At 47.4% G+C, this 17,922-nt stretch overlaps 1 protein-coding gene across 3 annotated transcripts in view; it reads right to left on the bottom strand.

Annotated features, from left to right (window-relative positions):
* Nucleotides 1-17,912, bottom strand: part of Sephs1 (selenophosphate synthetase 1) — a 24,281-nt gene extending 6,369 nt beyond the window's left edge. For 2 of the 3 annotated variants that reach the window (XR_783853.3, XM_010642010.3), the window contains exons 1-6: nt 16,281-17,912; nt 10,912-11,015; nt 8,598-8,705; nt 7,596-7,750; nt 4,820-4,910; nt 2,901-3,000 (exon numbers count right to left, since the gene is read on the bottom strand). Coding sequence is in view for 2 of the 3 variants with exons in the window: in XM_010642010.3 (XP_010640312.1) it covers nt 2,901-3,000; nt 4,820-4,910; nt 7,596-7,750; nt 8,598-8,705; nt 10,912-11,015; nt 16,281-16,473 (751 nt within the window). In the remaining variant the exon portion in view is untranslated. The remainder of the gene's footprint in view (nt 1-2,900; nt 3,001-4,819; nt 4,911-7,595; nt 7,751-8,597; nt 8,706-10,911; nt 11,016-16,280) is intronic. The other variant, XM_010642011.3, reaches the window with a different exon arrangement.
* Nucleotides 17,913-17,922: the final 10 nt, after the last annotated feature.

Below are 17,922 nucleotides of genomic sequence, written 5' to 3'. Positions count from 1 at the left end.
CCTGAGCCTTGGCCCCCGCTGATGGGGGGGGGGGCTGGGAATGGAAGCCACACAGCCTTCACACTGAGTGATATCCCCAGCCCTTTTTATTTTTGCAACAGGGCCTCACTAAGACATTAAGTTGTCCAGGCTGGCTTTGAACTTAAGATCATCCTGCCTCAGCTTCCAGACAACTATTATAGGCATGAGGCACCGTACCCAGCTTGATCTTTTCCCCATCTTAAGAGCTGTGCCTTTTCTGGAATGCCACAGTAGGAATCAAACAGTGTGCGGCCTTTTTAGACGGGCATCTTCTACCTAACAATATGTACGTAAGGATCCGCCATGTCTTTTCACAGGTAACAGCCCATTTTTTCCTACTGCTCAGTAATATTCCTCCGTCTTACTTTTCTGCTCACCTACTGAAGGATATCCAGGCTGCTTCCAAGTTTTGGCAACTATGAAAAAAGGTGCTACAAACTTGTGTCCACCTAAGTTCTCAGCCCCTTTGGTTAAAGAGCACCACCGCTGGACCACACAGTTGTAATGTACTTCTATGTTATAATGCAGGGCCCCGCTCTGCTGGCAGTGGCCGTAACATTCTGCACTGCCACCAGCAATGCATGAGTCCCTGGCTGCACCACGCCCTGGCGGACAGGCAGTGCCAGCAGCGATCTGTGCGCTCTGCCACGGAACCCGGCGGAGTTTACAGTTCCCTACTGTCACGTGCTGCGGAGAATCTTTTCATACTTCTCTGCCATTTGGGTTTCTTCACTGGTGATTGTCTATTTAGGCCTCTGGCCCTTTAAAAATTGGATTTTTGTAAAATTGAGTTTTAAGAGTTCTTCATATTTTCTGGCTACCCAACCTTCATCAAGCGTGTGTTCTGCAAAGATTTCTCCCGGCCCTGGCCTGTCTCACACCTCCCCTCTCACAGCAGCACCTTTCGCACGGCAGTGTAGTGCGGTGGAGTCCAGCCTGCCCCTCTCCCTCACAGTGCAGCCACAGGCACACAGCCTCTCTGGGGGGTCTCATTCCGTCCAGGTCCACACCCACTCGGCGAATTCTGACGGGACACGTCAAATCTGTATCTAGACTCAAGCCGGGTGTGGACGCCCACTTGTCTTTCCCCACCGCAGGCCTCTGTCCTCTGTACACAGCTGTGTGGGTCTATTTCTGGGTTTTCTACTCTGTTCCACTGATCTACAACATGTTTTTGACAAACAAATACACAAGTTTTTACTTCAAAGTGAAATACAGTACATCTCTCTGGTAGAATATTAAAAATTACACTTACTAGGTCACATAATAAAACTTACGTTCACTAGAAGAGGGCTCGCAATGTCCCTCAGGTTGGCCACTAACTCCAGGCTCAAGCGACCTTCCGCCTGAGCTATAGCTGGACTACAGGTGTGTGTGTCACTGTGCCTGGCCCTAGGACGTTTAATGTTTAAGTTGTACTTTATCTTCAAGTATCTCCAAATTCCAAAACAGGAAATCCATAAATATAACGTGTAATTAATGACAAGAAAGAAAACTGGTATTATCAGCATAAAAATTGTCTAAATTTCCATTCTAAATGTTGGTTTGCTTCCAAAGCATCACACAGCAATCCACACAAATACTTTCTAGAAACCGCTCCCTGACATTATCAGAGTTAGGGTTTACAAAGTCCTATGAAAAGCCCTTCCTGCTTATTTATAAACCATAAAACGTGAGTATAAAATGGTTCAACTTACCCCAGAAGAATGGCCAACATCAATAAATCAATAACATGCAATGAAGCTGTGGGGAAAAGCAGCCCTTCTACACTGTTGGTGGGAGTGTAAACCAGTACAACCACTAGGAAATTAGCATGGAGAGTCCTCACACAAAACAACTAGAAATTCCATCTGATCCAGCTTTCCCCCAAGATATCATATTCAGTGATAAACATATACCCATGTTTATAGAAGCATAATTCACAATGGTAACTCTTGGAAGAGGCCTATATGTCCACCAGCAGATAAATGGGAAAAAGTGTGGCATTTATACACAAGGGAATACTACTCTGCCATAAAGAGGGATAAACTTTAGTCATCTGTAGGAAAATGGATGCATCTTGAGACCATAATGTTAAGTGAAATAAATCAGACACACAAGTTTAAATATCACATGGTTTCTCTTACGTGAGAATCCCAAATATAAATAAAGAGTAAAATAAAAGAAAATACCAAGCAGGGAGGCAGGTCTTTCTCTGAGGAAGGGAGGGGATCACGAGATGGAAGGAGGGAAGGGTAAAATTAAGATGCGCTAGGTACCTTACCAACTCCACAGGCATGTAAACGCACTACAAACACAGACTACTTCAAATAAAATACAACCCTTAGTCCATGTGATGCCCTTGGCAAGCTTGCTTCTAATACAAGTCGCATTTCACACTGCTGAGAACCTCTGATGAGGTTAAGATTCTCAACCTATGACAGAGTCAGGCCACCAATGCGTCTTACACACCTAACCTAACAAGTATCTCACACAGCTCAGCAACACACAACTGTCACCTCGTGGCCACGTGGGGAGGAGGAGCTGTACTCAGGCCACCGCCCAGGACCACAGGTGAGGAGGACAGAGTGAGGCACTGCACATCACTAGCCAGGGAAAGAATACTCAAAACCTCGCACGGTTTCTGTCAAGTCTGTACCGCTTTCCCACCACCATAAGGCTGAACAATTCTCAGTGACATCGTCGTATACAGAAGAGTGTCTGTGTCTGGACTCCCTCGGAAGCCAGACCAAGCAGCAGCAGAAGACGGTCTGCAGCTACAACCAACTCCCACCCAGGGCCTGCCTCCCAGCTGGGCACCAATTTTTGCATGCTTAAAGAAGTATGGGCGAAAAGATGGTGTGCCAGCGAGGCCAAGGCTTCGGCTGGCTCAGCCCTACCTGTTCTGTTGAGCCGGGCCATGTTCATCATGGCTTCCTGGTAGGCCAACTCCACGTCTTCCTGGGTGACCACTAGCTTAATTTTATTCCATTTCTCAGGCTAATAATAGGAACACCAGTGGGGAGAGAGGGAAAATGTGGTTAATCTTTACTTCTCACCGACAAAGACAACATCGTTTTTCTTAGTTATTTTCTGGGGATTTTCTCTTTGCAGGGGAATCAAACCCCAGATCATACACAAGCTTTCCCAGTGCTCTGTTCTGCCCTCCTGGGGAGATGAGCGCATCTAACTTTGTACATAAATCAAACATTCTAGCTCTTCCTGTAATTACTAAGTGTCCATCAAACCCACATTTCCATCACCAGGTTGCAGTGCTCTGCAGGGCCAGCAGACAGCACAGGCGACAGTGGGCACAGCCTGCTCCCTCTGGCAGGTGCCCATCATATCCCGCTTGTCCCCAACTAAGCTGGCTTCTCTTTTTCACAGGACACGCGTTTTACTGACTTTAACTGAATGCTGGAATGAAATTATCTGATGAACACAGGGATATAAAAACAATTTCAATTGTGTGTGTGGTGAGGACAACATTCGGTGACCGAAAAGGACATCATAAAAAGACATCTGTCTCCCGCAGTCTGATCCTCAGAGAGTAATCAGGCATCAAAATGCTGGGCTCCTGGCACACAAGCCCACTGCCCTCATGCGTGTGTCCAGCCACCTGTTTTTTCAGTGACATAAAGGGTACCCAAGGGGATGCAGCTCCGTTGTAAAGCATTTGCCCTGAGTTTGGTCCCCAGAAACACACACACACACACACACACACGCACGCACGCACGCACCCCTGCTATCCAACCAACCCGCACGCAGTGCAGTCACTAACTGGACATCACGAACAGCTTCTGCCCCTTCGTTCCATCACTCCTGCTCCTTGCAGAGGAACACTATTCTCAGTTCTACACGTTTCCCACTTAAAACAATAATAATATTCTCTCTTCTCTGACCTTTATAAAAAGGCATACTGTGCTATCCCAGTCTTTGGAACTTGCCTTTTCAAATCTGAGAAATTTTTAAAAACTGGTTTACAACACAGCAGAGGTGCTGTGCGGCCAAGGCGGAGACAGACGCTCCCCGCCCACCTCTCCCCCGCCACCCCTCTGCCTAGGCTGTGCGGCCTCGCTGCTGTACTGCACGGCACTCTGGGCTCCGCACCTGGTCTATCGCACAGTAAGGAGGAAACAACGAAGGAACGTGGCAGCCTCAGAGTTCTGACTCTCCCACCTCACTTAAGGTACACCTGGTTGGTGAATGGCATAACTGCTTCTCCGGATTAGCAGCTGCCGGTCGTAGTTTTAGAAATTCAACACACCATGATCTTATCACTTTGTGAGTTGTGATAGCGAAAAACACCTTAAGAATGATTACAGCTCAGTGAGAAAATGCTTAGAGAAATACCCTTCTGTTCTAGACACTGTCTCCTGGAGAGAATGGGCTATTAAAACCATAGTTACTCGCTAGTTTAAGAAGACAAAATTACTGCTCTCTCCATCATGAAACACCCTGGTAATATTCGACCCTCCTTTATACCCTAAACACCTGCATCGATTCCTGTCCATGCTGTCACCCTGTGGTGCTGTCTCAGACAGAAAGACGAAGCTACCTCAGCTCGACAAAACAAACAGATGAAGCTATGTGCCCCAAATTCCTTATGGAAAATCTCTAAGTCCAAGCTGGGGTTTTCTACTTCAGGCATCCAATACTGAGGACAGCGCCTAGGACTTCCTTATGGACATGCTGATTAAACTCCCCAGCACCGACACTAAAGGTTCTCCTTTTCTCAACCCTCTGACAAGGACCATGCAGCTCTGAGAACTTTCTGTGCCCACCACTCCTCCTGTCACAGCCACAGTGGTTCACTCACAATATCCAGCCACTGGTGCACCGCCACAGCCACCTGCGTCCCCAGGGGCTTTGTCAGCACAAGCACGTCTCCCGGGACTGCGTTGTCTGGCCTGGAGAAAGGGAAGAGGGCATGTTCTAGTCAAACTCGCCAAGGAGGTGAACAGTGGTGTTAAACAGGAGGAAAATCCCGCAGCACAGCCAACTACCACCACGTACTGGACAGAGCTTCACTCTCTGCTTCTGAGCACAGGTGGAACAAAATACTAAAAGGAAAAAGAAAGCACCCACAGGCTGAGGGTATGGCTCAATTAGCAACAGAGCAAAAACTGTACACAGTAGCCAATCATTTAGTCCTCAGAGGTTTCACTAGACTGCTTTCCCTTCATAATTCACAGTCCTGCCGGAGTTCAGATCACTGGAGACAAGACTTTTCAGAGTGCTTGACTATGGTCACTTCAGTAGCAGAGATTTAGGTGAGATTTTCTAGATTTGGGATGTGGCTAGAAATGGAGTCTAGTGTTTTGGAAATTTCTACACCTAGGTTCGCACACCCTCCCTGACCAGTAGTAAGTACCCGGACTCCCAGAATGGACCTTGTCTTAAAGACAGAAAGTAAGTAGTAACAAGTAGTAACAAGGACCCCCGTAACGATTCCCACACAGAAAGGGGCTACCACACTCGCGTCATCACAGCCAGGTTGGGGCCCACCATGGCTTTCTCAGGGCCATCCCAGCCCAGCAACCGCACTCCCATCCTGATGCTGGGCTAACTCGCTCAGCGAGCTGAGGCACCGGCAACATCTGTACCCCATCAGCTTTGAACACAGTGACTCTGTGACACTACACAGGGCACTCACGTCCCCAAAACTGAATCTTTAGAGAGAAATGCATTTCCACTGTGCCTCAGACAACCAGAAAGCTGGTAGGTTCTTCCACTTCACTGGTTATGTGCAACCCCTGAGTTTATATTACATGTGATAAAGCTGTGGGGTTATTTTTAAGTTTATGGGCAAAACTTGATGGGATGTAACCATGTGTATATACACAGGCCCATTCACTGAATGTGCACGTTGTTGGCAAGACACTCCATTGAAACCTGTCTTGCCACCACCCCACTTTTTTGTTTTGCCTGTTGACAGAAGGTCACACTGTGTAGTCCAGCCTGGCCCAGAACTTATGATAATCCTCCTGCCTCAGCCTCCCAAGAACTGGGATTACAGTTGTGTTCTACCACGCCCAGTATACTCAGTTCTTTTTCTAATAGAAAGATGGAGTGGATGAGTCCAGATACACTTCAGAATCTAAGTGATGAGGAACTACCCAGATACTGTCTATTGAGAAAATAAAATCTGAATGTAAGAAAAATGCAGGATCCTTTCCAGGAAAGCACTGACACCAGGCCTAATAGGAGGTTCCACCAGTTAAAACATGGATGTATGTTCACCTCTGCTCATAAGAATACGGTTAAAATCACCAAGCAGATGGGCAAACACCAAGACATCTGCCACCCACTGTGCCCACTGGGCTGCAAAGCACACACAGGTGGAGGTGCACACAGGGCAAGCTGCAGACACCGTGCAGTCCAGAGCGCACGCAGAGATTCTGTCAGCAGACTGATGTGGAGAACGACAGACACTTCTGTGCGATCACCCACCGGATAGGGGCACATACTATACACTCAGCAACAGAGTGGCTGGGCAGAGAAGGGACAGCTCCAGGCCTGCAGACCCTCCGTCCCTCCAGAGTTCTCCCCACGTGAACCTAATACGAGACAAGTGGAGCTCTGCTTTGAAACAGGACAGAGGGGCCGCCCTTCAGACATAAACATGCCAAGCGACAGCTTGTGTTGAGCTGCGACCGAGAAATGGCCAAACCCATAGAAAGGCAGCTGCTCAACATCATCAGTCACCTGGGAAACACAAAGCAAAAGCACAACAGGTACTGTTTTACACCCACTCATCAGGACACTGTAAGCAAAACTTCACAACGTAACAACTCTGGACAGGATGTAGAGACCAAACAAAGCGCCCCGAGCACCCACGGCAGCACTGTCTAGGGTAGTGGCGGCAAACATGCACGTGTGCTGCAGCCAGCCATTTGTCATCGTGGAGAGCTCCGAGGCGCCATCACTGATCCAGAGGAAAGCACAAGCCAAGGTCCAATGATTTTAACCACCCGATGAATGGACAGAGAAAACACCACATAGCCCCACGTGGATTATTCAGCAGTGAACAAGAAGGCAGTGCCGATTGATACCTGCACCACCTGAGAACATGCTGTGTGAAAAAGCCAGAGAGAAACTGACATGTAGTACATACAGCATCAGGAATAGATAAATCCCGACAGACAAAAAGGAGCGTAGTGGCTACCAGAGAACGCGGGCAGGAGGGACCGGAAAGGGTGGCAAAGCACACAGTTCTTCTGAGGTGATGGAAACACTCCGGGATTGGAAAGTGAGGGTGCACACACAAAATCAAGGAACCGGTTATTTAAAATGCTGGATTATGTGTTACGTGGTATTTTGTTGCAAATTATACATTAATTTTAAAAATCTACACACTGTGAAGATCAGGATCAAAGTAAATGATACACACCAAGAAGTGAATGAACGCTAAAGCTCTAAATGTTCTAACATCAGCTATGGTGACAGTTTACTGTGAATGTGCCAAAGCCCATGGAGTCACACACTGAACAGGTGAACCGCTGGTGTGTGAATGCCCAGCTTCAATGTGCATCTTTTTAAAGGAAGAAATGCAAAAGAGAAACACATCCGGTGACACGAACAAACCTACTTACATGATAAATTCGTTGGGTTGGCAGACAGTTGTGGCGACTCCACCCAGGACAATCCAGGGGTTTAACACGGTTTGGCCACCTGTTACAGATGTTCCTGCTTCCTCTGCTGCATCTTTAAAACCCTGTATAATCAGGGGCATCACTTTATCCCTTTCCTAGAATTTAAAAGGACACAATGAGAAGTCAAATCATTCTGTTTAAAGCCCTGAAAACAGAGTTCTACATTAGTAGTCACAAAAATGATCTAAAATCCTAGAGGAAGCAAAAGCCATGCAGTACAGCACACTGTGGCCACTCATCAAATGCTCCAAGGTGTTCCACGTCCAGACAGGAGAGAAGCACAGACCACACATGACTTGGTACACAGGCCCAGCCCTGGGTCTGACACCATTAGAAGCCAGCTGTTTCCTGCCACAAGAATACCAAGAGCACCTAACAAACAACGCAGGGGCACCCGCTTCAGGGAGGCTCACACTTGACGGAGAAGTGTGAAGACTACGGATGCCTATGACGGAAACGTACTGATCAAAGCTCACATGCTAGGGCAGAAGGCCTACTGAAAACTGATTTCTGTAAGCTGGAGACAGACAGGGAACAAAAACAAGTACCAAACCTGTCCTATATAAGCTAAGTAGGAATTCGTTCCTAGTCCCAGCAGGTTGCCTGCCAGGCAACATCACAGGAGTACCGCACCCCCAGACCCGACCGACAGGCCTGGCACTATTACTGTGGACATTATTACACGTTATGCTTCCATATCTCGCTCTGGTCCTAGTAAGTACACGTTACTGAAACACACACGGTATCTACTTGTAGGTTTTGGCCTACCTAGAAGAGAAGCAGGGAGCAGTGGATGAAACAGATGAGCAGGCCAGATGTTCTCATTTTAATGACAGCCGCCATGAGTGGACAGCCAGAAGGGGTGCGGGCAGCCACGTGGCCTGGGCTCCTCACCCTCCGGAGGAAACAAGTCAAGGGTGACAGTCGGGGACCCCCGCTTACCCTGTCGGTCATCTTGTTACTGACTCCAAGGAGCATCAGCATATTGTCACACTCCGTGACGCCCATTGCATACAGGTCACTGAGGACGTTGGCACACGCTATCCGGCCCTGCGGAGAGGGGGATGTGAGAAAGGCAGACCTGGGACAAAGACCGAGCCTGCAAGAAGCCTCCAGGGAAACAGGGGCTTTCCAGGAAGGGCAGCGGCAGGCCGTTCGCTATCCCAGACGCTCCTGTCACCACATCCTTCTCAAACGGAACAAGAGTTCACAGGGTCTCCTTTCCCGTTTCAGTACTACAAGCCTGATGTGTATGGGGGAGGTGGGGGCAGGTGTCAAGAAGTGAAGCCAGGTTGGAACTGCTGTGAGTGTGACACAGTATGTCTAAAGCAAAACTGGAAACAGCCGCCGATCCTCAACAATCGACAAAAATGCCGACTTTATTGGTTATGGCAAGAGTGTTTTCCAGCTCCTTTTCAAGGCTATCATGAAATAGGAAACTCATCTTGTTTAGAAAAAAAGTAAGAAATATATAGGCATAAAGTCAGATTTTTCCAAAGAAGAAGACATATTTTCTAGTCAATTACATAATTTTAAACTTAAAACTCAAATATTACTTAAGAAAGATCCTCTCAATCGGGAAATGGGTCAAGCGATGGAGGGAGGGAGGGAAGGGATGGAGACAGGACTTTAGAAGTGTTGTGTACATGGACCAGCTGGACAGGAGGACAAACGTCATTCACTACAAACAAGGACTAATCAAAAATTAAAATATAAAAAATGATTTTAAATACCTGAGGAAAAAAGAACAGTATTCAACAGAACTTAAAATAGCATTCAATAGAAATGCAGCATTAAACATTTTTTGTCACAGGCAACTTTTTTGTTTCTGCTTTTTGAGGCAGGGTCTGCCTCTGCAGTTCAGGCTAGCCCTGAACTCACTATGTAGCCCAGGCTAGCCTTGAACTTGTGGCAATCCTCCTGCCTCAGCCTCCCAAGTGCTGGGATTATAGCATGTGCCACCACACCCGACTCACACAGGAGACTATTTAAATGTAATAAGATGTCACTGTCGTTACTCTTTTTTCCATTGTATATTTTTATAGGCAGGATTTTCTTTTTTTGGTGCCAGGGATCGAACTCTAGCCCTTGAGCTTGCGAGGCAGGCACCAGAAACACTGAGCTAAATCCCTGGCCAGACAAGTTTTTCTCTTGACATAGGCTAATCAAACTGCAAAGCAGCACTATCATTTCCAGTGGCTGTTTAACTGCTTGTCTTATGTTTCTGCATTCCTGGTAGATCCACAGCCTTCTCCAGACCCATTTTCAGCATCTCCAAGGCTAACAGGTGCTATGCAACTTGGAGATGCCAAGCAATGGTCAGGGTGGCAAAAATTTACTGGGTGCTGTCAAATGCACTCAAGGGTAACAGGAAGAGGAAGGACTGGGGCCTCACTCTCTGCCCTGTCTCTCAAGAGCACTGCTCTGGAGGAAGAACAGAGGGAATCCTGGCTCCTAGTAACCTGTTCAATTAACCTCCCCACTTCTGCAACCCTGTGGCCTAAGTCCCTTCCTATGTGTGCAGCACAGTCCCTCGTCCTCACATAAGGAAAGATCTCCGGCATTCTACAAGGAGCAGAATATTCCGTCTCCTCACTGACTCCTCTTATTGTCAACCAGGCTGGAAGCAGGGCCAAAGGCGGGATAGATTCAAGGGCTGCAGGCTGGAAGCATGCGGTGACCAGATGGGAAATAAATCACAAAGCGGTGCACACAATGCTAGGAACTCCGTGCTCAGATACACGCCACACCTGGTGGCGACAGCCGGGTGACCAGTGACCAGTGTATTCTAACATATGCCAGAGTAGATGGTCAAGAAGTAGACTTCTTGTGAGGGGACACTAGCTTCCTTACCCCCCAAAGGAAACACTTAGGATTGCTCCTATTAGAGTGTAGAAAGATCACTAGCCTGAAGTAGGAGTGGTCAAGTTTACAAACACTAAAGAAAGGTACAAGGAAAGAAAGCAGAAAACAACATCAGTCCAACAGCCCTCTCCTAAAGCAACAGGTTTCTCATACACAAGTAGACACCCAGGTACACAGGCAGCAGAGCGATGTCCCTGTTCCTCTTGCTCTTCTCAGGCCAGATGTGCGCAGTGGGACATCAAGCTGCTGGGACTACGGGAGCACCTGCATAGTGTCATCTGGATACAGCAAAAACAAAAACCAAAAGCCATGGGCATATACAAGCCCTCGCCACAACTCAAAACCAAATGTACAAGCAGTTCAAGTTATAAACACATTGGGTCCAACTTACCATCATGTAAGGGTCGTCTACAATAGGGTAAATGTAATCCGTGGTTTGAACCAAGGAAAGACCACCGTGCCTCAAAGGAATGACGCAAGTATCCATTCCAATGCCTGGGAAGATGGAAGCCATCAGCATCCAAAAATAACAGAAGAAAGCTGTCTTACTTTATAAAACCAACATTCCGCATAGGAGCCCTTCTGTCTAAGTCACTGATGGAAACGCCACACTGCCAATGAAGCCAAGTGTTTCCTATCAAGAAGCACAACTGAAATAAACGTGAAGCATAACTAGCGTAACATACGAAATATGAACAAAAATGTGTTAGTCATTAGACTTCAGTATGGTGCAATTCTTAAACCTTGATGCCTTGGATACATTTTTTTGCATTATTTGTTTTACTGTATCATGTGATTGGTACCATGCAGAATGTATCTAAAGATGAGAACGGTATAAATAAAACCCATGTTGTTTAGTTAGCTTGAGCACATCTTTAAATATTACTCTACTTTCCCAATATACACTATTTTACATGTAGAACATGCTACTGTTACTTTTACATTTTTAGTCAAAAATGAAAAGGGCAAAGCCAGAACAGGAATTCAAAACTTCCCATCAAGCGTGTGAACATTCCTACACCCATGTGATCCATTTGCTTTATAGATTCCTAAAGCACTTTTTAAGGGGAAATCTTAAAACCTGATGTTATTCCCATAGTGAAAAACATAAACATCACCTTTGCCAAACTGTTATTCGGGACATGGTGGCTGATGCCTGCAATCCCAGCACTCCACGCAGGAGGATCACCATGAGTTGAGGCCAATCTGGGCTACACAGTAAGTTCAAGGCCAGCCTGAACAGTATGGCAAGGCCGTGACTCAAAGCACAAACAAACAAACTCCACTAAATTAAGGACAAGTGGGGTCTGGCTTTAAGTTTATCATTTGTTCATTAAAAATTGCTGGGCTGGGGATTTGGCTTAGTAGTGCCGCTGCCTGCCTCACAAGTGCAAGGTCCTGAGTTCAGCTGCGGTGGTACATGCCTGTAATGCCATCATTCTGGAAGATTGAGGCAGGAGAATCATGAGTTTAATGCCCAACCTGAGCAACTCAGTGAGATTCTGTCTCAAAACACACATGCATGCACGCACTCACATGTAGACACAGGCTAGGGATGCAGCTCAGTGAAAGCCTGGGCTCAGTCCCCAGGACGGAGGTGGGGGTGAGGGATTCCCTTTTTTCTGAACATTCTGAACAATGGTTTTGATGTTGTCAGGACTAACTACAGTAGACTATTTCCTTGAAAATCATCAGTAATACAGATTCCAACTGGCATTTCCAAGTAAGCTGAACATGCCCTGCTACCCTGCGCAACTGCCAAAGGCAGGGAAAAGGAAAACATCAGGATGAAGTTCAGAAGGAAGCAAGTGGACTCTACCTTGTAAACTCAGGATTAAGGACCTTTCACATTTTGTAGATGCAAAACTGCCAGGAACCACCAGCTCCTACTGTAACAGCAACAGCCCCCAACAGTGGCTGGTCACTGTGGCCCTTTACTTCCTGGTGTTGTTCCACTGTTACTAGTGCAAAAAGAAAATCAAGCTTAATAATAAGCCAGACTGCAAACACAGGCTGATTTTTTTTTTAACTAACATTGCAAAAACTTGGGGGGGTGTGTTACAGTGGACCCTTGACTTACAAACTCAATTCGTTCCTGAGGGTTGGTTGTAATACAAACTGGTCAACTGCCTTCAAAGTCTCTCCTGTATAATTTTAGGCCATACTTTCTTTCAGGCAGATCTCAGTGTCCTTAGAGACACTGGCCCAGGATCTATCCATTAACCCCACACAGGAGAGGATGCTGTCATGTTCCTTCCAGAACTCTTTAAAAGCTCGATCTGAGGGCCAGGGATTTAGCTTAGTGGTTCTGCCACTTGCCTCTCAAGCACAAGGTCCCAAGTTTTATCACCGGTACCAAAAAAAAAAAAAAAGTTTGATCTGTATCTGAGACCTTCTGGAAACACAAATGGCCAGCATCTGGGTCATAACTCAAGACTTTGGTCCTAAGTTAAAAGTAAAATTCTGGTCATAATCCAAGTTGTTTGTGTGTCAGGCCGGTCGTTAACTCAAGGGTCCACTGAACTGGAGACTGAACCCAGAGACTCACACTAAGCTTCGCCCTCAGCCTTTTTAAAAATTTTTGACAAGGTCTTGCTAAATCACTAAGTTGCTCAGGCTGGGCTCAAACGGCGCCCTTCTGCCTCAGCCTCCAGAGGCTGAGAACAGGCATGTGCACCATGCCTGGCTCAAGGCAGAAACGTTCAGAAGATCCAGCTAAGGACAGAATTCAGTTTCACAAACTGGGGACAGTGGAACACGCTTGGCTCGCGCCGTTTTCCTGTGTTGGACAAGTGTGTTAACTTATCTCGACGGCAGCCTCCTAGAGTTCTACCCAGCGGTGCTCCTTACACTTAAGTACCCACAGGCCAGAGCTACACTTCAGCTCCAGTCTCCCCAGTCACAATCATAAACCTGGCTACTCTGCGGCTGATACTACCCATTCTGGAAACAGTGAGACCTGTCTTTTCTTTTGGGTTTCTACTTAAAACTACAGGACCGTGGGAAGAGATCCTAAATACTTCAAATGCTTCTAATTGGGATTCTCCTAAATTGCACGGTCTACTGGCTCTGTAACTTTAGTCCTACACCCAGCCACTGCCCTTCACAACGGGGACGGTGCCTCCACAGGTAAGGCCGGCACTGCCCTGTGCGGCTGCCATGAGCTGAGCCCCACTGCAAAGCGCAATTACAATGCACACGTGTGTAGGTTCCCAGCCCAAACCAATCAGCACTGCTTATGAACTGGGAGAGAAGAGTGTCTCCTGCGCAGAACCAACAGGCACCAGGCTTTACACAGCGCCGAGGGCCAACATCAAAGCCATGTTTCGTGTGTGTTGGAAAGGAATTTTTTATATATTGGGTTAAATAAAATATATTAGTCAATTTCACCTGATTCTGTTTTCTTTAAATATGACTACTGGAAAACAATTTAAAGTCATGTGACTTGAAACATGGTTCTTTTGATCAGCACTGGTTTAAAAATCACCTCTCAAATTTTAAGTGAGAAGGGTAAACCCGAGATGGGCCACGGCCATTGAAAACTAGGGTTCACACTGGAGGAGGGAAAGTCCAGGGAGTGGGCAGGGGCGAACAAATCAAAATGCTATAGGGGTCTTAAACAGCAATCAGAGTTTTATGTCAGAATTACCAGCAGGCAACAGGGAATTCTGGGTTTTCAGCACAACTGAAACCCTCCATCAAGAAAAACCACCAGCTTGTCACAGGTACTACTGATCCCAGTGATCCACACTGGAAGGTCCCCAGGAGCAGGCAGCAGACATTCCAGTTCCTAAGGCACAGCTGTACCTGCCTCTCTCTAGTTAAGACACAGCAGCAAGGGTATGTGTCTTCAAAAGCTGTTCTGGTTCATGCTTCATTTACTACATTAAGATTCAAGAAACAGACTATATTCAATTCGAAAAAAAGCCTAGAATCAGATAAGCATAAACGTATGTACATGGACACACACCTTAGATACCCGGAACATACAGTGTCCAGCTTTACAGACAGAACACTGGAGGCTACTGACACGTGCCCAGGAGCACGAACATGGGTGCAGGGCTGGAGGGCCAGCAGCCTGGCCGCCTCTGGCATCATCTGCTGGGCACCTGGGGTCTCCGTGCCCCCAGGGGTCGCCTGAGTGCAAGTCTGGGGTGTGGTTTTTCTGGGAAAGCTTAGAGCTTCAGCTACTTTACTGCAAAGCCCAGTGAGAGCAGGCAAATGGCCTCTGTGCTATTCCATCTGCTTCTACCCTGCCTGTGCCTGGCTGCCAGGCAGGGGTCCTTCTGCCACTGCTAGGTTAAGGCCAGAGCAGCCCTTCTTCCTAGGTCCGACACATGTGAACTGAGGAAACAAAAAGCTGTCAGTGGGAGAGCAGAAGGGGCAAAGGAAGACAGGAGTGCCAGGTCCCAAGCTCAAGTCTGTCCCACAGAATGGAGCCTGAGAGCTTCTAGAGGGAGTAGCGACCCAGGAAGCTGTCATAGGAACCACTGCCTTGTTTTCATTTCCTATTGTTCTGACAATTCAGTGGCTTCTTTTTCCTAATGCCACTTTCTAAGAGGTCTCCCAGTACAGTCTCATTTTTTGACGTCGTCAACATCAAATCCAACTTGCTCCCACTGATATTTCTCCACAACTTAGACATCAGCTAGCGGAGAGGAACTGTTCTCAAACCAAGCTCCTGAGAGTCCTGCAGACACGGTGCACATGGGCGTGTCTGTGCTTTCGTGTGCGTGTGTTTGTGTCTGTGAGGCAGGAGGAGTTCCCTCCATCCCAACCAGAACAACCCCGCTTCATGTACTGGGACAGAAGGAAAGCCTCGGGCTCAGAACCAATATGGTAAGACAGGACTTTCCAACAAAATAATGGGCAAAAATAAATGAAACAAAAGTCGTGTTTAAGAAAGCTGACCAAGGGCCAGGGACGTAGCTCAGTGGCGCCACACTTGCCTGGCAAGGGCAAGGTCCTGAGTTCGATCCCCGGTGTGGGGGGTAGTTAACCACACCATACTTTCTTTGAGGGGGATGGGACCAGGTGCCTTTTGGGCCAGAGATTTAGCTCAGTGGCGATGCTCTGATCAAGTCGCCCAGTAACTACAGAACGGCCATCCAATCCCACAACATGTGCAAACACCAGAGGGCAAAGTGATCACGGCCTTGCATTACACACTGAATAATGTACACATAAGCACCACTGACCAATATCCCAGGGCCCAGTTCTGCCTGAGCTCGTGTTTGGAAAAAAGGGAAACCACTAACACCAGCAGGAGCTTAGTGAAGTGAAACTCAGATGGAAACCTGGGGCCAAGCAGACTCCTCCAGGGTCCTCTGCTCCTGAGGCTGAAGCGGCCCTCAGGCCACTCCAGCACTGCACGAGACACACTAGAGGCCACGTTCCCTAGGGTGGTGAGAAGGGCACAGCACTTCAGGGATCACTTGGGAAAGGCAGAACCGGATTTCTGCTTAATCCTCAGCTAACCAGAAAGCTCAAATGGAGTTTAAAAAAAAGGCTTTTACTTTTACTGTACTATAATGATGCCAGCTGCATATTCCTGTTTAAAAATTGTAGAGTATGTGTCTCCATGCTTCTGAAGTACTTCCTATAAACAAGTTATTACTTACAATGCAGTTATTACCACTGGATCGCTCCTTGAGTCTTACTACGGAATTTTAAAAATAAAAGCGACACAGGAGGAGATAAATCTAGGTTGAGACTCCCTGACTGGACTGCAACGGACCAAGGAAACAACGGTTCACGTACCAAGTCTTGGCATGACGGCTCCCAGAAACTGCTCATCTTCTTGGAAGTGGTTCTCCTGTAAGGGCTCCAACAGCTTCTGCAGGACATCTTGGGGCACTTTGCAGCCTGTGCCCTTCAGTTCAGTGAATCTGGTTAGCCGGAAGCTTTTGTCCAACTCATAGCTTTCCGGGTTAAAGGACTCCCGCGTAGACATGGTTCTGGGGCCCACACGCCTCACAATTCAGCCCCTCCCCTCCCTCTCTCACAGTCAGCTGGGTTCTCTACTTCGGATCCACCTGGGCATCACCAAAACACAAAGACACGGTTAAGAGAATTCGGACCAGTGTTTGCCAAGGGTCAGCGGGCGCATGGTAGGGGAAAGTCACCAAGACTGTTAAGAAACAGCACTTGGGAGCGCAATGCCCTGTCGGTCACCGTGATGCACAAGCCAGGGTGAGATCACCCCATCACACGTGCCTCGCACAGACCTAACACCCGCGGCCATGCTCGGTCGCCGAGGGCGGTGGGTCCTGGCCCCTGGCGAGTCGAACCCAGGGCTCTTCCAAGGTGCCATATGGTAGGTGCCGCTCTGCTGCCACCTCAGTCACCCTGGAAGCACTCGTGGTTTAGTAAGTGGAGTTCTTGGCTGAAGTGATGTATTTTGTTATCTCACACAGAAAAATAAAAGCCTAATACAAATTGCAGGAAAAGGACATGCATGCAAATACATCTGATAAAATTCCTCTGTGCTAAATCCTAATTTTAGAAAAAAAAAAAAAATCTCTCTGAGCCAGAAGGACAGAACACAAGCCCAAACTCTTAGGAGGCCGAGCCGAAGGGCACAACATGAAAACCGTGAATGGCTGTTTCACACTCTAAGGGCTGTACACTTGAAGAGAGCACTTGAAAAGTTCTCTGATGTTTTAATGCAGTGCAATTTCCTAGAAAGCAGACATCCAGCCCAACAAACCAATGCACTGACAAAATATGCTGCTGCTCACTACCATTTCACTGCAGAGCTAAAGCCAATTAAACCCGCACCAACACCAGAGCTTGTGATACTCGGTACTCCGTAAATTTTTAGAACTTCCGGCTGAAAGCAAAAACCAACATGTGCTCCTAGGGTTTACAAACCTCCAGGATCGATAATTTACTGGGCACAGACTAACAGACACCTCACGTTTTAGGGTCAGTTTCTCCTGCAAAATTTGTGATTTAAGAACATAATTCGCATTTATAGAGCTCTTCATCCCCAGGAAAGTATATCACTTATTTAAAATAAATTTTACAATGCCCAAGTTTGGGCAGCAATCCAAATCGTCAACAAACAAGCAAAAAAAACAAAACAAAACAGTTTTGGGGTGAGCAGGGATTTCAAGGGAAAACCTACAACTGTAGAGCACAGGCACAAACTTTTCCAAAACCATTCCAAGAAACCAATCTGCCTGAAAAGGGGCAGGGAGGCGAGCCAAGCAAAGCACGGATGGGAATTCTGAAGCCATTTTAGTTTGGGAAAAGTCGTATCAGCACTTCGACAAGGACGGATCTGGACCCAAACCAGCGAAGTCCTTCCTCGCAAAAAGCCTCGCGGGCGACACCTTCTCGACGCCTAGGGAAGAAGTAGCTCCCGAGGCCCGCGCCCCCCCGACCTCGGGCCCGCCGC

This window comes from Fukomys damarensis, unplaced genomic scaffold, assembly GCF_012274545.1.
Source record: "Fukomys damarensis isolate Sample0158 unplaced genomic scaffold, DMR_v1.0_HiC HiC_scaffold_19, whole genome shotgun sequence".
NCBI classification, from domain to species: Eukaryota; Metazoa; Chordata; class Mammalia; order Rodentia; family Bathyergidae; genus Fukomys; species Fukomys damarensis.
The sequence above is the reverse complement of the archived record's forward strand: the minus strand, read 5'-3'. Positions and strand labels throughout refer to the sequence as shown.